Source organism: Orcinus orca, chromosome 14, assembly GCF_937001465.1.
Source record: "Orcinus orca chromosome 14, mOrcOrc1.1, whole genome shotgun sequence".
Classification (NCBI taxonomy): Eukaryota; Metazoa; Chordata; class Mammalia; order Artiodactyla; family Delphinidae; genus Orcinus; species Orcinus orca.
In genome coordinates, this window is record NC_064572.1 from 8,827,937 (window position 1) to 8,848,230 (window position 20,294).

The following is a 20,294-nucleotide window of genomic DNA, read 5'->3' on the forward strand; positions in this document are numbered from 1 at the left end:
TTCAGCAGATAGAAATTTTATTATTTCAATTTGATTCTGTTCCCTAAAATAAAAGAGCAGTCTATGAAATATGAAATAAATAAGAATAATCTGGAAGTCGTGTAGGGGTCCAGTTTCAGTACACTGGCACTTTCCCATTTCTCTCTTTATTTTATAAAGTACTTCATTTAGCCACTCTGGAAGAATTTATTTTTTTGATATCAACTTGGCTCAGAATCAGTGTCCCATCTTTGAATTTTCCAACCTGTCCAATCCGTCCACTTGACAAAATACTGGGAGCCGATTTCTTCTTTTTGGATTTCCTACATTTAAAGTGAGAGGAAGTTAAGCTTATACAAAAGGATTTCAGCACCACCAACCAGGCCACCGAGGTCTGGCCCTGCAACCTCCTGGCCCCTCCCATGCAAGGCCCCCCCGCCCCACTGCAGCACCACTAGCTTCCTGCGTCCCTGAACATGCCAACTGCCTCCTGCCCTAGGGCCTTTGCACTGGTTTCTTCCACGTTGAATATTCAGCTACCAGATCTTTCTGGATCTTCCCCACTCAGTTCTCGACTCAGATGCGGCCTCCTTAGAACGACACACCAGCCCACCCTCAGTGACGTTCTCTCACGATGCACTATTTCAACCTCCTCACAAAACCTGCCAGGACCTGACATGCCCTTACTTATCTGTTTAGATGTTTTGCTGTGTTTCCCTCCCTAAAATATAAGCTCCTCCAGGGCGGGGACTCTCAGTGTGATCATGGCTGTGCGCCCAACACCTAGACACCTATGTGCCGGCGCACAGTGGGCCCTTGACAGACCACACAACCGGAAGAGATGACCACCTTCCAGCATGTGCAAGCTCGCTAGGGGTCCAAGAAAAAGCTCAAGACAAAAGTAGATTTTGAAACAGTAATTTGAGGAGAGAGAAAAAGGTACTTGAGCAAAAGCTAAGAAGCAAGCAGAAAGGCACAAAATCAACGCTCCATTACTCAAACCACGGTGCTCTGCCTCATGTGGTCATGCAAGTGCAGGCAGCACAGGCTCTCTTAGGAGGGGACAGAGGTCTTGTTGAAAACGTCAGCCTCAGCTTTTCCACTAGTCACTGCACATGTCTGGTCTTTGAAAATGGGAGACTGGAGAAGGTTCCTAGTTCAATCCTGAGGGAGTTGTCTGATCTTGGACAATTTACTGAATCCTGTCTCCCCCCTCAAGGGCTGACTTAGGATCAGGAGAGACAGTGCACCACTGTATCAGGCTAGAAACACCACATCAATTCAAAGTATCATGTTCAGAACTAACCAATGGATTTATCCAAATCATTCCACCCGAGTACCTGATGGTATCACTCACCTGTCTTCCTGTCCTTTCCTCTTCTTTTTCTTGAAAATATCTGTGTCCTGGGCCTGATTTCGCAATTAAAGAAAACATATGTATCAGTAATGGAGATTCAAAAAAAAGGCGAGAGGTCTGTGACCAAAAGCCACAGAGATATCACTTATTTTTAATATTTTTTTCAAGTAGGCATGTTAATTATACAAAGTTTCATCCTAAAACCCTTTCAAGACTGTGAAAGGCCATTCAGAGAAAACAGACAGGAGAAATGTCAAATCTTCCATTTTAGGCGAAAGGGAGGGAGCGTAACATCTACTCCCCTTGTGGTTTTTCAGAAGCCCGTGTGTTCTATACAATGTAAAAGGCAAAAAAAAAAAAAAAAAAGACTGCATATAGGGAAAAGGTCAAAGTAGCTCCCAGTACCTGAACAGGAGTTTGCTATTTCAAAGCAAACCTTTCAGGTAAATAAGTCAGATTATGTGGCTGGTATCACAAAATGTAGCTGACTTGAAGAGAGGGTAAGAACAGTCATCTAACTCTAGATTTGTTGCTGTCTAGACTGCTTTCCAAGCAGCGGGGTCCAGCAAATTGCAACCACCTTTCTGTTCTAGTTTAAGAAAAGGCTATCACACCTACCGTTCTCTTTACTTTTTCCTTTGCAGACTTTTTTTCTTTGATTTGTTCCTGCAAAACCTTGTAATTCACATAACTATTTTTGGGAGGCTGAAATGAGAAAGGACACCAAGCATCATTTCTGACTTGGCCTTTGCCCCCGCCCTGCCCTGCCCGGGGCGCCCCCCTTTGCTGCACCCCGTCTGCGGGTGGGAGGCAGAAGCAGCCCATACCTTAGCGCCCAGCATAATGGCGCGTCCCTGCTCCAGGACTCTCTCCTTTCCTTTTCCATAACCTGTGATCCCAAACCGGTGCACTTCCAAACGAGCCTGCAGACACAAAGCACAGTCAGGCCCAAGTGCCTTCCAGAAACTCCACAGAGGAAACACAGCCCTAGGAGCGCTGCCTGCCAGACACGATGGGCTACATGCCCAGCACTTTTATGGAGGACCTGCAGGGGCTACACCTCGCAAGAGTGCTGTCACGGTGTGGTTTAAGCAGCTTTGTGGAGTCTCTCACAAAGGTCCATAACCTCCCCACGCCATTCTCCCACACTGAATGCAGGCAGTCGAAGCAAAGACTTATCTCCACACAAATTAGTGACAAAACGAGGGTGACCCGCAGAGCTCTGCTGTACTTTAGGATGTGCCCTAAAACAAGCTACTACCCATAAAGGCAACAACTAAAAGTACCTTCCCAAATACATCTACTCACACGTGGAAACCCTTTATCACAGCAGCTTCAAACACAGGTCCATGTTCTTTCTTTAAAAACATATTGTAGAAGAGAAAATGTCACCAATACCCACTCCTGGCAGCTGGATTACTTCCTGTCTTTTTTCTCACACATTATTTTTAAATTTTTATTATTATTATTTATTTATTTATGTATTATTTTGGCTGCGCCAGGTCTTAGTTGCGGCACGTGGGACCTTCATTGCAGCACGTGGGACCTTCATTGCAGCACATGGACTCTTAGTTGTGAAATGCATGTGGGATCTAGTTCCCCGACCAGGGATCGAACCCGGGCCCCCTGCATTGGGAGGGTGGAGTCTTAACCACTGGACCACCAGGGAAGTCTCTCTCACACATTTTTAAAACCTAGTCACAACCATAGAACACACACATCCTTGCTTTTCCTACTTACCATTGTATCATTGACACTGTAGTCACAAAGCTGACATGTTTTAAACGACTGCACAATGTTGAATCAAGTAAATGTAGTGTGATGTGCTTCACCATTTCCCCAACCATTGGACAACATGTAAACATATGCATTTTTGTTACAAAGCTGAAAAAATTAAGAATTTCAAAGCACGTACCTTTTCTAAGTTAAATTCTTGTACATCCACATCTTTCTCGAGGATACTAGTTTTGGTCTGAAAAGGAAAAGAAAACATTCTTATTAAGGTCATCTGTTCCTTATAGCATCCATCATGCCAAGAGCATACTCATGTTTTAAAAGCCTTGAAACTGGCCCAGATGCCTAAATAACAAACAATAATACATGCTTGTTGCACAGAAGCCTAATTAACAGCTAATGGAAGACAAATGGAGAAAATAAATTTAAGGTTTCAAAGTTTAAGAAAAGACTGACGAGAAACTAAAAAAGAAAAGAGAGTAAGAGAGAGACCAATGTCTGTATCTCACACACCAAATGTGGGAAACTCTGTATGGTGGGGGGTTTAGAAAAGGATAACTGAGCAGAATTTTAGAGGGTAAAAAGGTCATATTTAAATAATTAGCAGGAATTCCCTCGCGGTCCAGTGGTTAGGACTTAGCGCTTTCTCTGCCATGGCCCGGGGTTCAATCCCTGGTCGGGGAACTAAGATCCCACAAGCTGGGAGGGGAAGGAAGGGAGGGAGGGAGGGAGAAAGAATTCCCTCTTTTCTTCCCTCCTATCCAGCCACTGGAATAATGGCTAACTCTCTTAAACTCTTGGGTTGAAAATTTCTTTCAGGAACATCAGATTTCTAGAAATGATGGAGACTGGGTTTATAATTCCCCACAGAAAATAATGATACTGGAAATGCCATCAAAATATGTGACTCTTTGCATCAATATATCCCCTGGCTGTGGTTACCAATCCATAGAATTGACCAGAAGTTTGAGACTTCAAGGAAACTATTGTCAAATCTGGCCAAGGACAGCGGTCTCTACTCAACCTCAGGCCATCCCAGCCGTGCAGCATCTAGAAAAGCAGTCCTGGCCTCTGGCTCGGAGGGGCAGGGTCTGTGCGGAGAGCAACGGACAGGGGAATGGCTTGTTAAAACCCTTCTGCTTGTAACCTGCCTTCACTGGTTAAGCTCGCTTTAGTTATTTTGTTCTTTCCTTTCCCCTCTCTTTAACTGCATACCTACCCAGCTTCTCGTAGCCTAGTTGTTTTGCAGGAATTTGGAGTCAGCTCCTGCCCCGTGCGAGCTGGCTAAGGCTGGCCGGGTCATCAGCCCTAAAATGGGCCTGCACAGGTGTCCGAGGAAGAGCCTTTTGAGGTCAGGGGCCAGAAAGCTCCGATCACGCTGAGCACCTCCATTCTGAACACAGACGCCTGTGACCCAGATACGCCTGCACAGAACACCGATTACCTCACCTTTTCCCCTTCCTCCGATCACCCTTCCCCACTCCTAAGACCACCATGCTTATCCCATAAAGACCCCAGCCCCCTCGCTGTTGGGAGGCGGATCTCAGACTTGTTCTCCCATCTCCTCACTTGGCTGCCTCTTGAATAAACTGTAAACCTCGGCATCTAGGCATCTGGCTTGCTGCATGTCGGGCAAATGGACCTGGTTCGGTAACAGATCCTTCTTTACAGAAAAAAATTCTTGGATAATTATCATGATGCTGAGTCTATTAGCATGATCCCCACCACTACCTTAACTTTAATTTCTACTTTTAGCTTTAAAACCACTTTAGTACAGTATTCACAATGCAGCACCTGCATTTAGAAATAATCAGTGGTCTCCCCTGTCTTCTTTCCCCTACCCTTACTGTGGTAGGGGGCACTAGTGCCTACAGGTAATACTGGGTCCTCCTCCACTTCTAGGCTCACAGGAGAACTGGGCTTTGCTGCCTACCTGAAGTTAGGCACGGCTACATGACTTGTTTTGGCCAAAGTGTGAGCAGACGGAAGCATGCCCCTTCCACATGAAACCTCTAAGAGCCTTCATCGGGACTTCCCTCGTGGTGCAGTGGTTAAGAATCCGCCTGCCAGTGCAGGGGACACAGGTTCGAGCCCTGGTCTGGGAAGATCCCACATGCTGCGGAGCAACTAAGCCCGTGAGCCACAACTACTGAGCCCGTGAGCCACAACTACTGAAGCCCACATGCCCTAGAGCCCGTGCTCCACAACAAGAGAAACCACTGCACTGAGAAGCCCACACACTGCAATAAAGAGTAGCCCCCGCTCGCCACAACTAGAGAAAGCCCGTGCGCATCAACAAAGACCCAGCACAGCCAAAAAATAAAAAATAAATTAAAAAAAAAAGGCTTCATCAACTCCCCTTCTCCACCAAATGGTGGAGCCCCTATCACCCTGGGTCCCTAGAACAGGACGGCATGGATCATAGCCGTCTGCCCTGACAATCCTGATGAACACGTAACATGAGAACAAGATGAACTTTTGCCTTTAAACCACTGAGATGTAGGGACTACTTGTTATGGAACCACTGTCTCACCCATCTTGACTGATAAAGCCTCACTGTCCCATACACGAGAGAGAGAAACGTTTGGAGATTGTGAGAACTTGTCTGTTAGGTAGTGAAGAAGAAAGCAAGCTATAAGAAGCAGACCCAGACTGAGTACCAGACTCAGTGAACTTTCTCATCGGCTGACTTGCTGACCAAAAGTATTTTCTCCTGCACTGTAAGATTTTTCTTCTATTAGTTACCCTGTCCAAACTTTGTCCAATTAGAGAAGAGTTGGGTAAATAAACACTCTTTTTAATTATGCCAGCAGTTCTGGGAATATTGAGAAATTTTTTCATATCTTCTTGAGCGTAAATTATTTCAATTAGATTACTTTCTTCTTAATACTTATCTGACACTCGATATACTAAACAGTAGGGGACATGGTACAGCTAAAGGGTGATGGACTTCAGGGCAGCCCTGGGGTACGGCAGAGATTATGAGGGCAGTAAGAACCCGGGGCAGGGACTTCCCTGACAGTCCAGTGGTTAACACTCCATGCTTCCAACGCAGAGGGCACAGGCTGGATCCCTGGTCGGGGAACTAAGATCCCATGTGCCATGGGGCGTGGCCAAAAATAAATAAATAAATAATAAAAAATAAAATAAACATTAAAAACAAGAACCTGGAGCAATAACTTGACAGAATGTCTTTATGTCTAGTGAAGCTTCTGGTGCAGTACACTTGTGTTCCTCAAGAGACAAACAGCCTAACTGACCTACATTCCCTCTCGCCTGTGTAGTAGTTGGGCACACAGCTTTTAAGCCAGAAAGTCTGGGGTCTGAACCTGAGCTCTAGCACTTATTTCACATCCACAATCCTTCATCTGGAACCCTGAGACAATTCAGATGGTGATGCTGTGAATATACTGAATACTGTCCAAGACAGCAACCCGTAATTAAGCACATTCACGTTTCTGCAGCAATGCCTATGAACATTCACGCCCAATGGAACCAACAGAAATAACTCTTACGCCTCACTTCAGTTCAGGTCGGGTTTTACTGCCAAATAAATTTGCGCCAAACTTAAAAAAACAGCCTAGCTTGTGCTTTCCAAAGCTCTGGGGTTTTGGAACTGCAGATATGGGATGGTGGGGTACTTGCTTAAATGCAGGCAAAGAGCTCAACCTCTCTAGGCGTCAACCTCTTCTGCGAAATGAAGACAGGTCACGCTGTGAAGACCTAATGAGATACTGAACTAGTTAATGAATGTAAATAATCACGGTTAGTACACAGTAAGCACTCAGGAAATACTGGTAAATCTTTACTCAGCAATTCCTTACATGTTCAGAAGTAGTGTATGTGTACCTCAGTCCAGGCCACAGGATCCAGGCGTCCCTTCTGACCTACAGTACACTGTTCTATTATTTCTACTATATCTTTCTTGTCTCTTTTCTGTGGAGGCCATAAGGTTCATGAGATGGACCAGTGTTAGGGGTGGAAAAATCACATTGATCAGACACACCTCTGAAGGCCAGACAATACTTGGATCATTTTAAGCTACACTTGACCCTTTCATTTCTTAAGAGCACAGGAATTTTCTTCCTTATAGGCAGCCTTGCACTCATTCAAGAGTGAGTTCATCCACTCAATCCTCAAATCACAAGTCCAGGCCACCCCGTTTTGAACCTGGACCCCTGCAGTAATCCTCACTCGGTCCCCTCATGCCTCTGGCTACTGCTCACCTATGATCCATTTACCACGCAGGGGCCAGAGCCATCTTTTTAAAATATAAATCAGATCACTTCATGCCCTTGCTTAAATTCTTTGGTGGCTTTCCATGTGCTTTAAACTAACTCCAAAGGCCCCATGTCTCCGAGGCTTGGTGCGGGCTGGCCTCAGCCTGTCTCTCCAACAGCCCACACCTTCCCCCCTCCGTCCCCCTCCCCCTTGTCTTCTGGCTCCTGGAACCCCGCAGGCCTCTCTACAGCTCAGGGCATTTGCAAGGCAGCTTCCCTCCCCTGCATTACTCTGCTCCCTCCTTCCCCAGCACCCTGCAACAGAGCGTCAGCCTCAAGTCACCTCCTCGGACACCTCTGACCACTGGCTCTAAAGGAAGTTCTGCCTGTTACTCTCAGGACCCTGTATCTTTCCTTCAGAGGGTTTATAGCTCTTTTAAAGTATATTATTGATATTAATTTATCCAGGGTTTGCCCAACCCACCAGTAAACCATACACTCCATGAGAGAAGAAGGCTGTACCTTGTTTACTGTGGGATCTCCTGGGCCTGGCAAAGAGTAAGCACCCAATTATTTGTGGAATAAATGAATGAATAAGATTTCTGGGCAGACTACATCTATAGAGCTTTACAAATGGGACATGATCAGGAAGTTCCCTTGTAGGTCAGCTATCTGGAATGGGTAAAATATTAAACAAATGGTGACCAAGTTCCCAGATAAGTCCATTAAAAGGGGTTCTGGTCAACAACTCCGATGCAGGGGGAAGGGTTTCCCACACATGGGAGCAACGGTCCCACACAGTCAGGTGTCCTACAGTTCAGTGCTACTCTGACACTATCTACCAGAGATGGCACAGGTTCCGCAGGTGAAGGGGCTCAGTCCTACGATACCGTCCCCACTTCAGAGGCCAAATGCAAGCCCAGGTTGTTACCTGTAGTACTTCTAACAGACCACCTACAGACTGGAAGTTCTCATGACCCCCTCCTTGGGTTCAACTAATTTGCTAGAGTGGATCACAGAACTCAAGAAACCCATTTACCTCCTAGATCACCAGCTTATTCTAAAAGGACATAACTCAGGGACAACCAGATGGAGGAGATGCAGAGGGCAAGGCTCGTGGGAAGGGCGAGGAACTTCCACACCCTCTCCAGCTTCCACTCTCCCAACCTGGAAGCTCTCCAAACCGAACCCCGTCCTTCTGGAGTCTCAGAGGTTTCATCACATAGGCATAATTGAGTAAATCATTGGCCACTGGCAACTAGCCCCTTTGCCCTCCCCAGAAGTCAGGGCATAGGTTCTCTAATCACAAGGTTGGTTCTCCTGGCAACCAGTCCCCATTCAAGGACGCTTTCCAAGTCATTTCACTAACACAACAAAAGACACCTTTACTGTTCTCATCTCTTAAGAAATTCCAAGGGTTTTAGGAGCTCTGTGCCAGAAACAGGGACAAATATTTAATATTTCTTATTATAAATCGTCATATCACACCTACGAAAATCTGTTTCAATACACTATGTAGTTTAATCATTGTTTATTGCACAAGCCTAAATTCTGGGAAAAGAAGGTCATTTACTTGCCAGTACCTCTTGTGTTCTCGAGAATACTTCAGACAACAGAGGGCAACAGGAACTCACACGGAGACCCGACTACTGGGGGGAGCCACATAAATGGAGAAATAAAAGGAAAACAGAAATAAAAAGAAAACTTCAAAGATGGAGGCTATCATTATTTGATCACGTATTTTTGCGGACCCCATGTCTGCACTGTCCTACGGTGACTTGTAAGTCTTCAGAGAGCAGGGGCCACATGTACCTGTTCCCATGTTGCACAAACTCTTAGCAGAGCACTATGTGTCTTAATTACTCCAATGGTCTATCCTTTGCCTGGCAGGCCCTATACCCAGGATATGCCATAACAACTAGCTCTATATTAATTTGCAGTTATTTATATGTTGCAATGTCAACATTCTAAAGTCTTTTTATGGGCGTATGTGTTTTTACTGTGTTCACATATACTGTCTCCTTAGCCAGACACATTCACATTTTCAGAAGATAAACTTTAAAAAGGAGAAAAGGGTCAAGATGGCGTACTAGGAGGACACGGGGTTTGTGTCTCCGCACAACTAGGGCACCTACCAGGCACCGGTGGGGGACCAAGGACACCTAAGGGGACAGGAGGAACTCCCAGCGACCGGGCAGAACGTGGGGCATGCGGGGAAGGGAAGTGGGAGGAGAAGTGGAGGCGGGACTGGACTCGAGGGGCGGCTGGGGGAGGGGAAGGGATCCCACGCCCGGAGGGGAAAGGGGAGGGACGGTTGGGTGGGCAGAGGATCAAAAGGGAGCGTGGCCAGGTTTCCCCTGCCCACTTGGGCCCCGGGGAGCCAGCTGAGATACCGGGCCTGATCCTCTGCCCACCGAGGCCCCCTCCAGCCGCGCGGGTCCTGAGGGAGTTGGGGGGGGAAGGGGGAGCAGAAGTAAAGGGCGGACCTCCAGGACCGGCACCCCTGAGGGGCAGCTGGAGGAGGGAAGGAGTTCTCATACCTTCTCCCCTCCCCACCTCCGCGGAGCCCACCCACGGTTAGGGGTTCAGCACCGACAGGGGAGACCCTCAGGGGAGTGGAAGAACAGAAGGGAGCGCGGCCAGTGCTCTCCCTGCCCACTCGGGCGCCAAGGAGCCTGTTGGGCTCCGGGGCCTAATCCCCCGGCCTCTGAGGCTCCCTCGGCAGCACAGAGCCCAAGCCCCGCCCCTGCCCCCCACCCGGGGCCCCACCTCTACACCCACTCCAAGACGCCCTCCAGCTATGCTGAGCCTAAGCGCCACCCACACACCCTCACCGAGGGCCCGACCTCCAAACCCCGGAACTGCACACTCCGGAGGCCCCCTAGGGCCACGCTGCCTCTCCCCCAGCAGAGTTCAGGAGCGAAGCCTGAGGCCCCGGCCCACCCTAAACCCCTCCCCCACCTAAGGTCCACCTCCCACCACCCCTCCCCCGCTAAGCTCTGCCCGCCCCCCCCCCCCATAGCCAAGGCCCTTCCCGGCCTGTTTTTCCTCTTTGTTTTTTCTTTTTTCTCTTGTGGTTCTGTTTTACCTTGTTGTAGCTGTTTCAATTCTATTTTTATTTTTCCTAATGTATTTTTTATCTTTCTAATTTTATTTTATTTTTTATGCTTTGTTATTGTACCACTCCTTTTTTTTTCTTTTCTTTTGCCGTGCCACACTGCTTGCAGGATCTTGGTTCCCAGGCTGGGGGTCAGGCCTGAGTTCCTGTGGTGGGAGGGCCGAGTCCAAACCGCTGGACTAACAGAGAACCTCAGACCCCAGGGAATATTAATTGGAGTGAAGCCTCCCGGAGACGGGAGGTCCTCATCTCGGCACCAAGACCCAGCTCTACCCAACTACATGCAAACTCCAGGGCTGGACGCCTCAGGCGAAACAACCAGTAAGACAGGAACACAGCCCCACCCATAAATAAAAATGAGACAACAAAAACTATGTTACAGGTGAAGGCGCAAGGTAAGAACCTAGAAGACCAAATAAATGAAGAGGAAATAGGCTACCTATCTGAAAAAGAATACAGAGTAATGATAGTAAAGATGATCCAAAATCTCAGAAACAGAATGGAGAAAATACAAGAAACTTTTAACAAGGACCCAGAAGAACTAAAGAGCAAACAAACAGTGATGAACAGCAAAATAACTGAAATTTAAAATACTCTAGAAGGAATCAGTAGCAGAATAACTGAGGCAGAAGAACAGATAAGTGACCTGCAAGATGAAATGGTGGAAATAACTGCCAGGGAGCAGAAGAAAGAAAAAAGAATGAAAAGAACTGAGGACAGTCTCAGAGACCTGTGGACAACATTAAATGCACCAAAAATCGAATTACAGGGGTCCCAGAAGAAGAAGAGAAAGAGAAAGGGTCTGAGAAAATATCTGAAGAGATTATAGTCAAAAACTTCCCTAACATGGGAAACGAAATAGTCACCCAAGTCCAGGAAACACGGAGGGTTGCATACAGGATAAACCCTAGGAGAAACACACATATTAAGCACACAAACAAAAATTAAATTCAAAGAAAAAATATTACAGCAGCAACGAAAAGCAACAAATAACATACAAGGGAATCCCCATAAGGTTATCAGCTGATTTCACAGCAGAAACTCTGCAAGCCAGAAGGGAGTGGCAGGATATATTTACAGTGATGAAAGGGAAAAACCTACAACCAAGACTACTCTACCTAGCAAGGATCTCATTCAGATTTCACAGAGAAGAACTCAAAAGCTTTACAAACGAGCAAAAGCTATGAGAATTCAACACCAAACCGGCTTAACAACAAATGCTAAAGGGACTTCTCTAAGCAGGAAACACAAGAGGAGAAAAAGACCCACAAAAACAAACCCAAATCAATTAAGAAAATGGTAATAGGAACATACATATCGATAATCACCTTGAATGTAAATGGATTAAATGCTCCAACCAAAAGACACAGACTGGCTGAACGGATACAAAAACAAGACCCACATATATGCTGTCTACAAGAAACCCACTTCAGACTTAGAGACACATACAGACTGAAAGTGAGAGGATGGAAAAAGATATTCCATGCAAATGGAAATCACAAGAAAGCTGGAGTAGCAATACTCATGTCAGACAAAATAGACTTTAAAATAAAGACTGTTACAAGAGATAAAGAAGGACACTACATAATGATCAAGGGATCAATGCAAGAAGAAAACAATTATATATATTTATGCACTGAACATAGGAGCACTTCAATACATAAGGCAAATGCTAACAGCCATAATAGGGGAAATCAACCATAACAAAGTAATAGTGGGGAGACTTTAACACCCCACTTACACCAATAGACAGATCATCCAGACAGAAAATAAACAAGGAAACATAAGCTTTAAATGACACAAGAGACCAGACAGACTTAATTGATACTTATAATAGGATATTCCACCCAAAAGCGGAAGAATACACTTTCTTCTCAAGTGCACACCGAACGTTCTCTAGAATATATCACACCTTGGGTCACAAATCAAACCTTGGAAAATTTAAGAAAACTGAAATCGTATCAACCATCTTTTCCGACGAATTCTACGAGATCAGAAATCAGTTACAGAAAAAAAACTGTAAAAAACACAAACACATGGAAGCTAAACATTCCGCTGCTAAATAACCAAGAGATCACAGAAGAAATCAAAGGAGAAATTAAAAAATACCTAGAAACAAATGACAATGAACACACGATGATCCAAAATCTATGGGAGGCAGCAAAAGCAGTTCTAAGAGGGAAGCTTATAGCAATTCAAGCTCACCTCAGGAAACAAGAAAAATCTCAAATAAACAATCTAACCTTACATCTAAAGCAACTAGAAAAAGAAGAACAAAGAAAACCCAAAGTTAGTAGAAGGAAAGAAATCATAAAGATCAGAGCAGAAATAAATGAAATAGAAACGAAGAAAACAACAGCAAAAATCAATGAAACTAAAAGTTGGTTCTTTGAGAAGATAAACAAAATTGATAAACCTTCAGCCAGACTCATCAAGAAAAAAAGGGAGAGGACTCACATCAATAAAATTAGAAATGAGAAAGGAGAGATTACAACTGACACCGCAGAACTACAAAGGATCATAAGAGACTAGTACAAGCAACTCTATGCCAATAAAATGGACAACCTGGAAGAAATGGACAAATTCTTGGAAGGTACAACTTTCCAAAACTGAACCAGGAAGAATTAGAAAATATAAACAGACCAATGAACAGGTAATGAAATTGAAACTGTAATTAAAAATCTTCCAACAAACAAAAGTCAGGACCAGATGGTTTCACAGGTGAATTCTATCAAACATTTAGAGAAGAGTTAACACCTATGCTTCTCAATCTCTTCCAAAAAACTGCAGAGGGAGGAACATTCCCAAACTCGTTCTACAAGGCCACCATCACCCTGATACCAAAACCAGGCAAAGATATCACAAAAAAGAAAATTACAGACCAATATCACTGATGAACATAGATGCAAGAATTCCTCAACAAAGTACTAGCAAACAGAATCCAACGACACATTAAAAGGATCATACACCATGATCAAGTGGGATTTATCCCAGGGATGGAAGGATTCTTCAATATACGCAAATCAATCAATGTGATACAGCATATAACAAACTGAAGAATAAAAACCATATGATCATCTCCATAGATGCAAAAAAAGCTTTTGAAAAAATTCAACACCCATTTATGATAAAAAACTCTCCAGAAAATGGGGACAGAGGGAACCTACCTCAACATAATAAAGGCCATATACGACAAACCCACAGCAAACATCATTCTCAATGGTGAAAAACTGAAAGCATTTCCTCTAAGATCAGGAACAAGACAAGGATGTCCACTCTCGCCACTATTATTCAAGATGGTATTGGAAATCCTAGCCATGGCAATCAGAGAAGAAAAAGAAATAAAAAGAATACAAATTGGAAAAGAAGAAGTAAAACTGTCACTGTTTGCAGATGACATGATACTATACATAGAGAATCCTAAAGATGCCACCAAAAAACTCCTAGAACAATCAATGAATCTCGTAAGGTTGCAGGATACAAAATTAACGTACAGAAATCTCTTGCATTCCTATACACTAACAACGAAATATGAGAAAGAGAAATTAAGGAAACAATCCCATTTATCATCACAACAAAAAGAATGAAATATCTAAGAATAAACTTACCTAAGGAGGCAAAAGACCTGTACTCAGAAAACTATAAAACAATGATGAAAGAAATCAAAGATGACACAAATAGATGGAGAGATATACCATGCCCCTGGATTGGAAGAATTGAGACTGTGAAAATGACTATACTACCCAAAGCAGTCTACAGGTTCAATGCAATCCCTATCAAATTACCAATGGCATTTTTCACAGAATCAGAACAAAAATTATACAATTTGTGTGGCAACACAAAAGACCCCGAACAGCCAAAGCAATGTTGAGAAAGAAAAACAGAGCTGGAGAAATCAAGCTCCCCAACTTCAGACTATACTACAAAGCTACAGTAATCAAGACAGTATGGTACTGGCACAAAAACAGAAATATAGATCAATGGTACAGGACAGAAGGCCCAGAGATAAACCCACGCACCTATGGTCACCTAATCTATGACAAAGGAATATACAATGGAGACAAGACAGCCTCTTCAATAAATGGTGCTGGGAAAACTGGACAACTACATGTAAAAGAATGAAATTAGAACACTCCCTAACACCATACACAAAAATAAACTCAAAATGGATTAAAGACCTAAATGTAAGACTGGACACTATGAAACTCTTAGAGGAAAACATAGGAAAAACACTCTTTGACATAAATCACAGCAAGATCTTTTATGACCCACCTCCTAGAGTACTGAAAATAGAAACAAAAATAAGCAAATGGGACCTAATTAAATTTAAAAGCTTTTGCACAGCAAAGGAAACCATAAACAAGATGAAAAGACAACCCACGGAATGGGAGAAAATATTTGCAAATCAAGCAACAGACAAAGGATTAATCTCCAAAATATACAAACAGCTCATGCAGCTCAATATCAAAGAACCCAATCAAAAAATGGGTGGAAGATCTAAATAGACATTTCAGCAAAAAAGACATACAGATGGTCAAGAGGCACATGAAAAGATGCTCAACATCCCTAATTATTAGAGAAATGCAAATCAAAACTACAATGAGGTATCACCTCACACCGGTCAGAATGACCATCATCAAAAAATATACAAGCAACAAATGCTGGAGAGGGTGTGGAGAAAGGGGAACCCTCTTGCACTGTTGGGAATGTAAATTGATACAGCCACTGTGGAGAACAGTATGGAGGTTCCTTAAGAAACTAAAAATAGAACTAGCATATGACCTAGCAATCCCACTACTGAGAAACCGTAATTCAAAAAGACACATGTAGGGACTTCCCTGGTGGAGCGGTGGTTGGGAGTCCGCCTGCCGATGTGGGGGACAAGGGTTCATGCCCCGGTCCGGGAAGATCCCACATGCCACGGAGCGGCTGGGCCCGTGAGCCATGGCCGATGAGCCTGCACGTCCGGAGCCTGTGCTCCGCAACGGGAGAGGCCACAACAGTGAGAGGCCCACGTACCGCAAAAAAAAAAAAAAAAAAAAAGACACATGTACCCCCATGTTCACTACAGCACTATTTACAACAGCCAGGACATGGAAACAACCTAAGTGTCCATCAACAGATGAATGGATAAAGAAGATGTGGTACATGTATACAATGGAATATTACTCAGCCATAAAAGAAATGAAATTGGGTCATTTGTAGAGATGTGGATGGACCTAGTGTCTGTCATACAGAGTGAAGTTAAGTCAGAAAGAGAAAAACAAATACCGTATATTAATGCATATATGTGGAATCTAGAAAAATGGTACAGATGAGCCTAGTTGCAGGGCAGGAATAGAAAGGGAGACGTAGAGAATGGACATGTGGACATATGGGGGGAAAGAGATGGTGGGACGAATCGGGAGATTAGGTTTGACAATAAATACACTACCATGTGTAAAATAGCTAGCTAGTGGGAACCTGTTGTAAGGCACTGGGAGCTCAGACTGGTGCTCTGTGATGGCCTAGTGTGGTGGGATGGCTGGGGGGAGGAGGTCCAAGAGGCAGGGGATGTGTGTATGCGCATGGCTCATTCACTTGGCTGTGCAGCAGAAACTAACACAACATTGTAAAGCAATCATACTCCAATTAAAAAAAAAAAAGAAAGAAAGAAAGAAAAGGGGAGAACCACCAAGGAAGCTAAAAATTTCATCAAGTTGAGGAAGTCCAAAATGTGAAACGAGTTGAGGTTCCCGAGAAAAGCCAACTACAATGAAAAGGGATTCTTTGGAGCAGAAAGAAGAATAACAGCCTGCTACACATGTTCCATTATTAAGAGATAGGGAGATGCAGACTCATTCAATGCCAACTTTTTTGTCCTTTCTATTAGAAAGAAAACTCTCTATTCCAGAAAGAGGAACACGAGTTGAGTCTAAGCAGAAAGTGAAGACCGAGACCTTTGAGGAAACAAGGGAGGGTGCCTAGATGCTTTATGTCGGTTAAATTCTCCAAACACATAATTGTATTGCACAACAGTGCTTTCCAACCTTCTTCACATCATGGCACACAGAGAAAATACTAATATGTCTGGCTCACTGCGGTACTCTGTGGTAATACCAGTCTTTCTGGAAGCTCCCTGGCTGGCCGGCTTGGGGGCTCTGGCTGCAAGGGCCAAAGGAATCCATTTCTTGGTCTGCCTGTAACAGTTCCCGTTGCCCCAGTATTTGGATACTATAAGAATTGGAAAGCTGACCTAGAATCCTAAAATAAAGGTAGATATGGTTACAGAATGCATTAATAATCTTTGAGGAAGAGATGCTGGTGAGCTTGACATAAAGTACTAACTAAATTCTAGAAAAGATGTGGTAAACACCAGTCACTAGCACGTGTTCACACGTTCATCAAGAATACGCAAGCCTAACTGTCTTTGTAGTGGGTTGAATCGTGGTCTCCAAAAAGAAATGTCCATGCACTAATCCCCGGGAATCTGCAAATGTGACCTTATTTGGAAAAGGCATCTTTGGAGTGTAATTAAGTTAAGGATCTCACGATAAGATCCATCCTAGATTTAGGGTGGCCCTAAATCCAATGACGGGTGTCCTTCTAAGAGAAAGGCAGGAGAGTTGAGACTCAGACACCAGGAAGAAGTCCATGTGAAGACAGAGGAAGAGCCCAGAGCTCTGCAGCCGCCAGAAGCTGGAAGAAGCAAGGAAGGACCGTCCCCCGGCAGAGGGAGCGTGGCCCAGCCAACAACATGATTTGGACTTCTGGCCTCCAGAACTGGAAAGAATACATTTCTGTACAGCAGCCCCAGGAAACTAAGGCAATCCTCTTTCTTTTTATGACAGACAAAAGTGTACAGGACATGGGGAAAGCAACAGATACGTGACGTCTGGATTATTGCAATGAATTGGACAAAAACTTGTGAAAAAGTTTGGATAAGCACCCATGCCTCTCTCAGAGACTGAATTCTGAGTCAGACTTACAAGTTCAGCCTGAGGTTGCTGCTCAGCAGTCCCACTGCTTTCCATCAGAATGCAAGTTCCTTGAGAGAAAGCAGTTTTTGCCTTTTGTTCCCAGGGCCTAGAACAGTGGCAGGACAACATCAGGGTTTTCACCACGAAGGCCAGTTCATTACCTTTGTGTTCTCGTCTTGATCGGGCTTCTGTTTTCTTTTTCTACTTCTGCTGTGAAATTCCACCACTTCTACTGCTTCCCTGTCGTTCCTCAGGGGAGAGGGGGCTACTGCAGAACTAGAGACTACAGGTCCTGAAGGGAAACCACCAGGGGTCACGGTGGGAACACCCTGCAGCTCTTCCTGGAGTTCCTGGAAGAAGCTGGAAGCACTCTTCCTCTGGCCTCTGACAAGAGATCCAGGTTGGAGATCTGGCTCTGCAACCAAGGCCCCTGGGGTCCCCATATCTCTTTTCTTCTCTCTTTTCTTTCTAATCCTTTTCTGCTCTGCTTCATCTTCCGTCTCTCCTGTTTGTTCAAACACAAAAGGAAAAATAAACATTTTGTGTTTTAGCTATCACTAATACCAAATCACGCGAATGCACGTGTACATGTGCCACAGCTATAAACATGCAGAAATACAAAGACAAAAACTATTTTTCTTCCAAGAGGGTCGTATTTGCACAATTTATAGAATCCAAAGTGCACAGTCAGCTTTTTCCAGGTAACTATATTTACGTCTTTGACTCTTACTAGCACAATTACTTTAGTCCTCACCTTGGTCCTGACTGTACGTGTCATCATCACAATACCCCAGAAACTGGTAGTCCCTGTTGGCTCACACTTTGTAATAAAAATGTTAGTACATCTGCCAACTGCAGCCAGTGTTTCTTTTTTTTTTTTTTTTTTTGCGGTACGCGGGCCTCTCACTGTTGTGGCCTCTCCCGTTGCGGAGCACAGGCTCCGGACACACAGGCTCAGCGGCCATGGCTCACAGGCCCAGCCGCTCCGCGGCATGTGGGATCTTCCCAAACCGGGGCACAAACCCGTGTCCCCTGCGTCGGCAGGCGGACTCTCAACCACTGCGCCAACAGGGAAGCCCCAGTGTTTCTTTTTAACACTTTCTAGGGTTACAGGTGGGGACCGCGGTCTTCCTATTTCCTTTCACGGTTATGAATTAAGATGAACCTAAGACAACTGGCTTAATTCGAATGCCTTTACTTTCAACTAAATCTCCACACCTCCCCTTTGTTTCAGCTGCTCAAACTCTGACCAGTCACCTGAAGGTTCTGACAAGAACTCTAGGCCTAACGACTCACCGACAGTATGACTATTACAGAGCTCTCCAAACATTAGCTATTTATGTTTGTCTATTTTCTCAGTCTTTTATTCAGTAAATATGTATTAAGAGTCGACTAACCTTTGGCATTAGGCATATACAAATGAGTAGATACAGCCCATGCCTTCAGAGCTCCAAGCATAATTTCCAGGTTGTGTTAACACGACCTATATTTAGGATTTTGCAGAATAGTCCTTTCCTCTAGGACTTCTCAAGGTCAGAGGCTAAGTCTTCTCTGTCTTCCGACATTCCCAAGGGCACAGAGATGCCCTGTCCACAGTTCAAGTCGATAACAAGTGCAGGGGTTGGAGCCAGAGAGTGTAGGGCTTGGAACCCAAGCTCTGAAAATTACTAACTGGGTGAACTTCAAGTTTTTTAACCTTTAGTGCTTGTTTCTACAATAATGGGATCTGTCTTGTAATAATGGTATTAATGACAACATCTATTTCATAGGATTGTTGTGAAAATTAAACGAGTATATATCTGTAAAGCATGGAGTGTATGGTAAGTTCTCAATACGATTTTAACTATTATTTTTACTGTGTAATGAGCTTAGAATTTTGAGCAATGGCTCCAAAATATAATAGCAACATCACGCTACAAATTTAAGAAATACGTTTGGCCTTGAAAGGCACTAATGCCTAACGATTATCTTTGGTGCAGGAACAAAGGATGTCACCTTCCCTGGGGCAAATTCTTCAGAGTGTGTGTAACGGTCTCCCTACCCAAGTGCCAGGAGTTGCCAATCTTTAACGATAAGCTCTTTTATCTTCCTCTTCCCCAGTCAAGATAAAGGAAGGAGAACATAAGTCAGCCAACTTAGGGATGACAGGTCATGAAGAGCTTCCTGTGAAACCGCCCCCCGAAGTCCTTGGCAGGGGACACACTGAAGGATGAGATCCCCACATGACAAGGTGGCACCAATGCCCGAGGGTCAGGCGGGTCTGGGGGGTGCGTGGGGAAAGGGGGCTTCCCGGAGGAAAGCGATTCGGGGAAAAGGGGTCTATTTCGAGAGCCCGAGGTCCTGCGAACACCTCCCCGGTTAAGTCTGAAAGCCGTGGTGCTTCCGACACGCAAGCCGGTCCCCACCGAGGGACGAGCTAGGAGGTTTAATTCATAAAAAACGCTCAACAGACTCCGGTCGCGGGGGAGGGTGATCTCCGACAGAAGCGAGTGGGGGACCCACTGTCAGAACCGGGTCGGACGAGCTGAGAGGTGCTCGACGTTCAAGAACCTTTAGTCGCGGAGTCCGGCCCAGTTCCGGGCTGCTCGAGTCCGCTCTCCACGTGGGCTCCGAAGGCCCGTACTCACCAAAGTCGTAGAGGTTCTGGAGCAGAACGTCCAGAAGGGCCTGAGAACCGGGAGGAGCGCAGGCGTCTAGCGCTGGCTCCTGCGCCATCGTGGGGCCCGGCCGGTCGTAGCGGAACAGCGCAGAGCGCGCGGGACTCCGGGGGTCCGGCGCCCGCTTCCGGGTTCCGATATGCTGCGCACGCGCGCGCTGCAGGTCCCCGCGCGGCTTCCGTCCTGGTTAAGATGGCGACGCCCGGGGTCCTGCGGAGGGGCCGCGGAGGGTGCTGCCGCCCTAGGCGAGGTCGGGCCGCCCCGCGCGGA

At 45.2% G+C, this 20,294-nt stretch overlaps 1 protein-coding gene across 1 annotated transcript; it reads right to left on the bottom strand.

Annotated features, from left to right (window-relative positions):
- C14H1orf131 (chromosome 14 C1orf131 homolog) lies at nt 1-20,216 on the bottom strand. Its single transcript, XM_004281573.4, has 7 exons — nt 19,995-20,216; nt 17,529-17,872; nt 3,252-3,308; nt 2,164-2,259; nt 1,955-2,041; nt 1,337-1,389; nt 1-302 (listed from the first exon to the last, which is right to left on the bottom strand). Exons 1-7 carry the CDS (start codon nt 20,080-20,082, stop codon nt 164-166), a joined length of 864 nt encoding a protein of 287 aa, XP_004281621.1. The 5' UTR covers nt 20,083-20,216; the 3' UTR covers nt 1-163.
- Between the last annotated feature and the right edge of the window lie 78 nt (nt 20,217-20,294).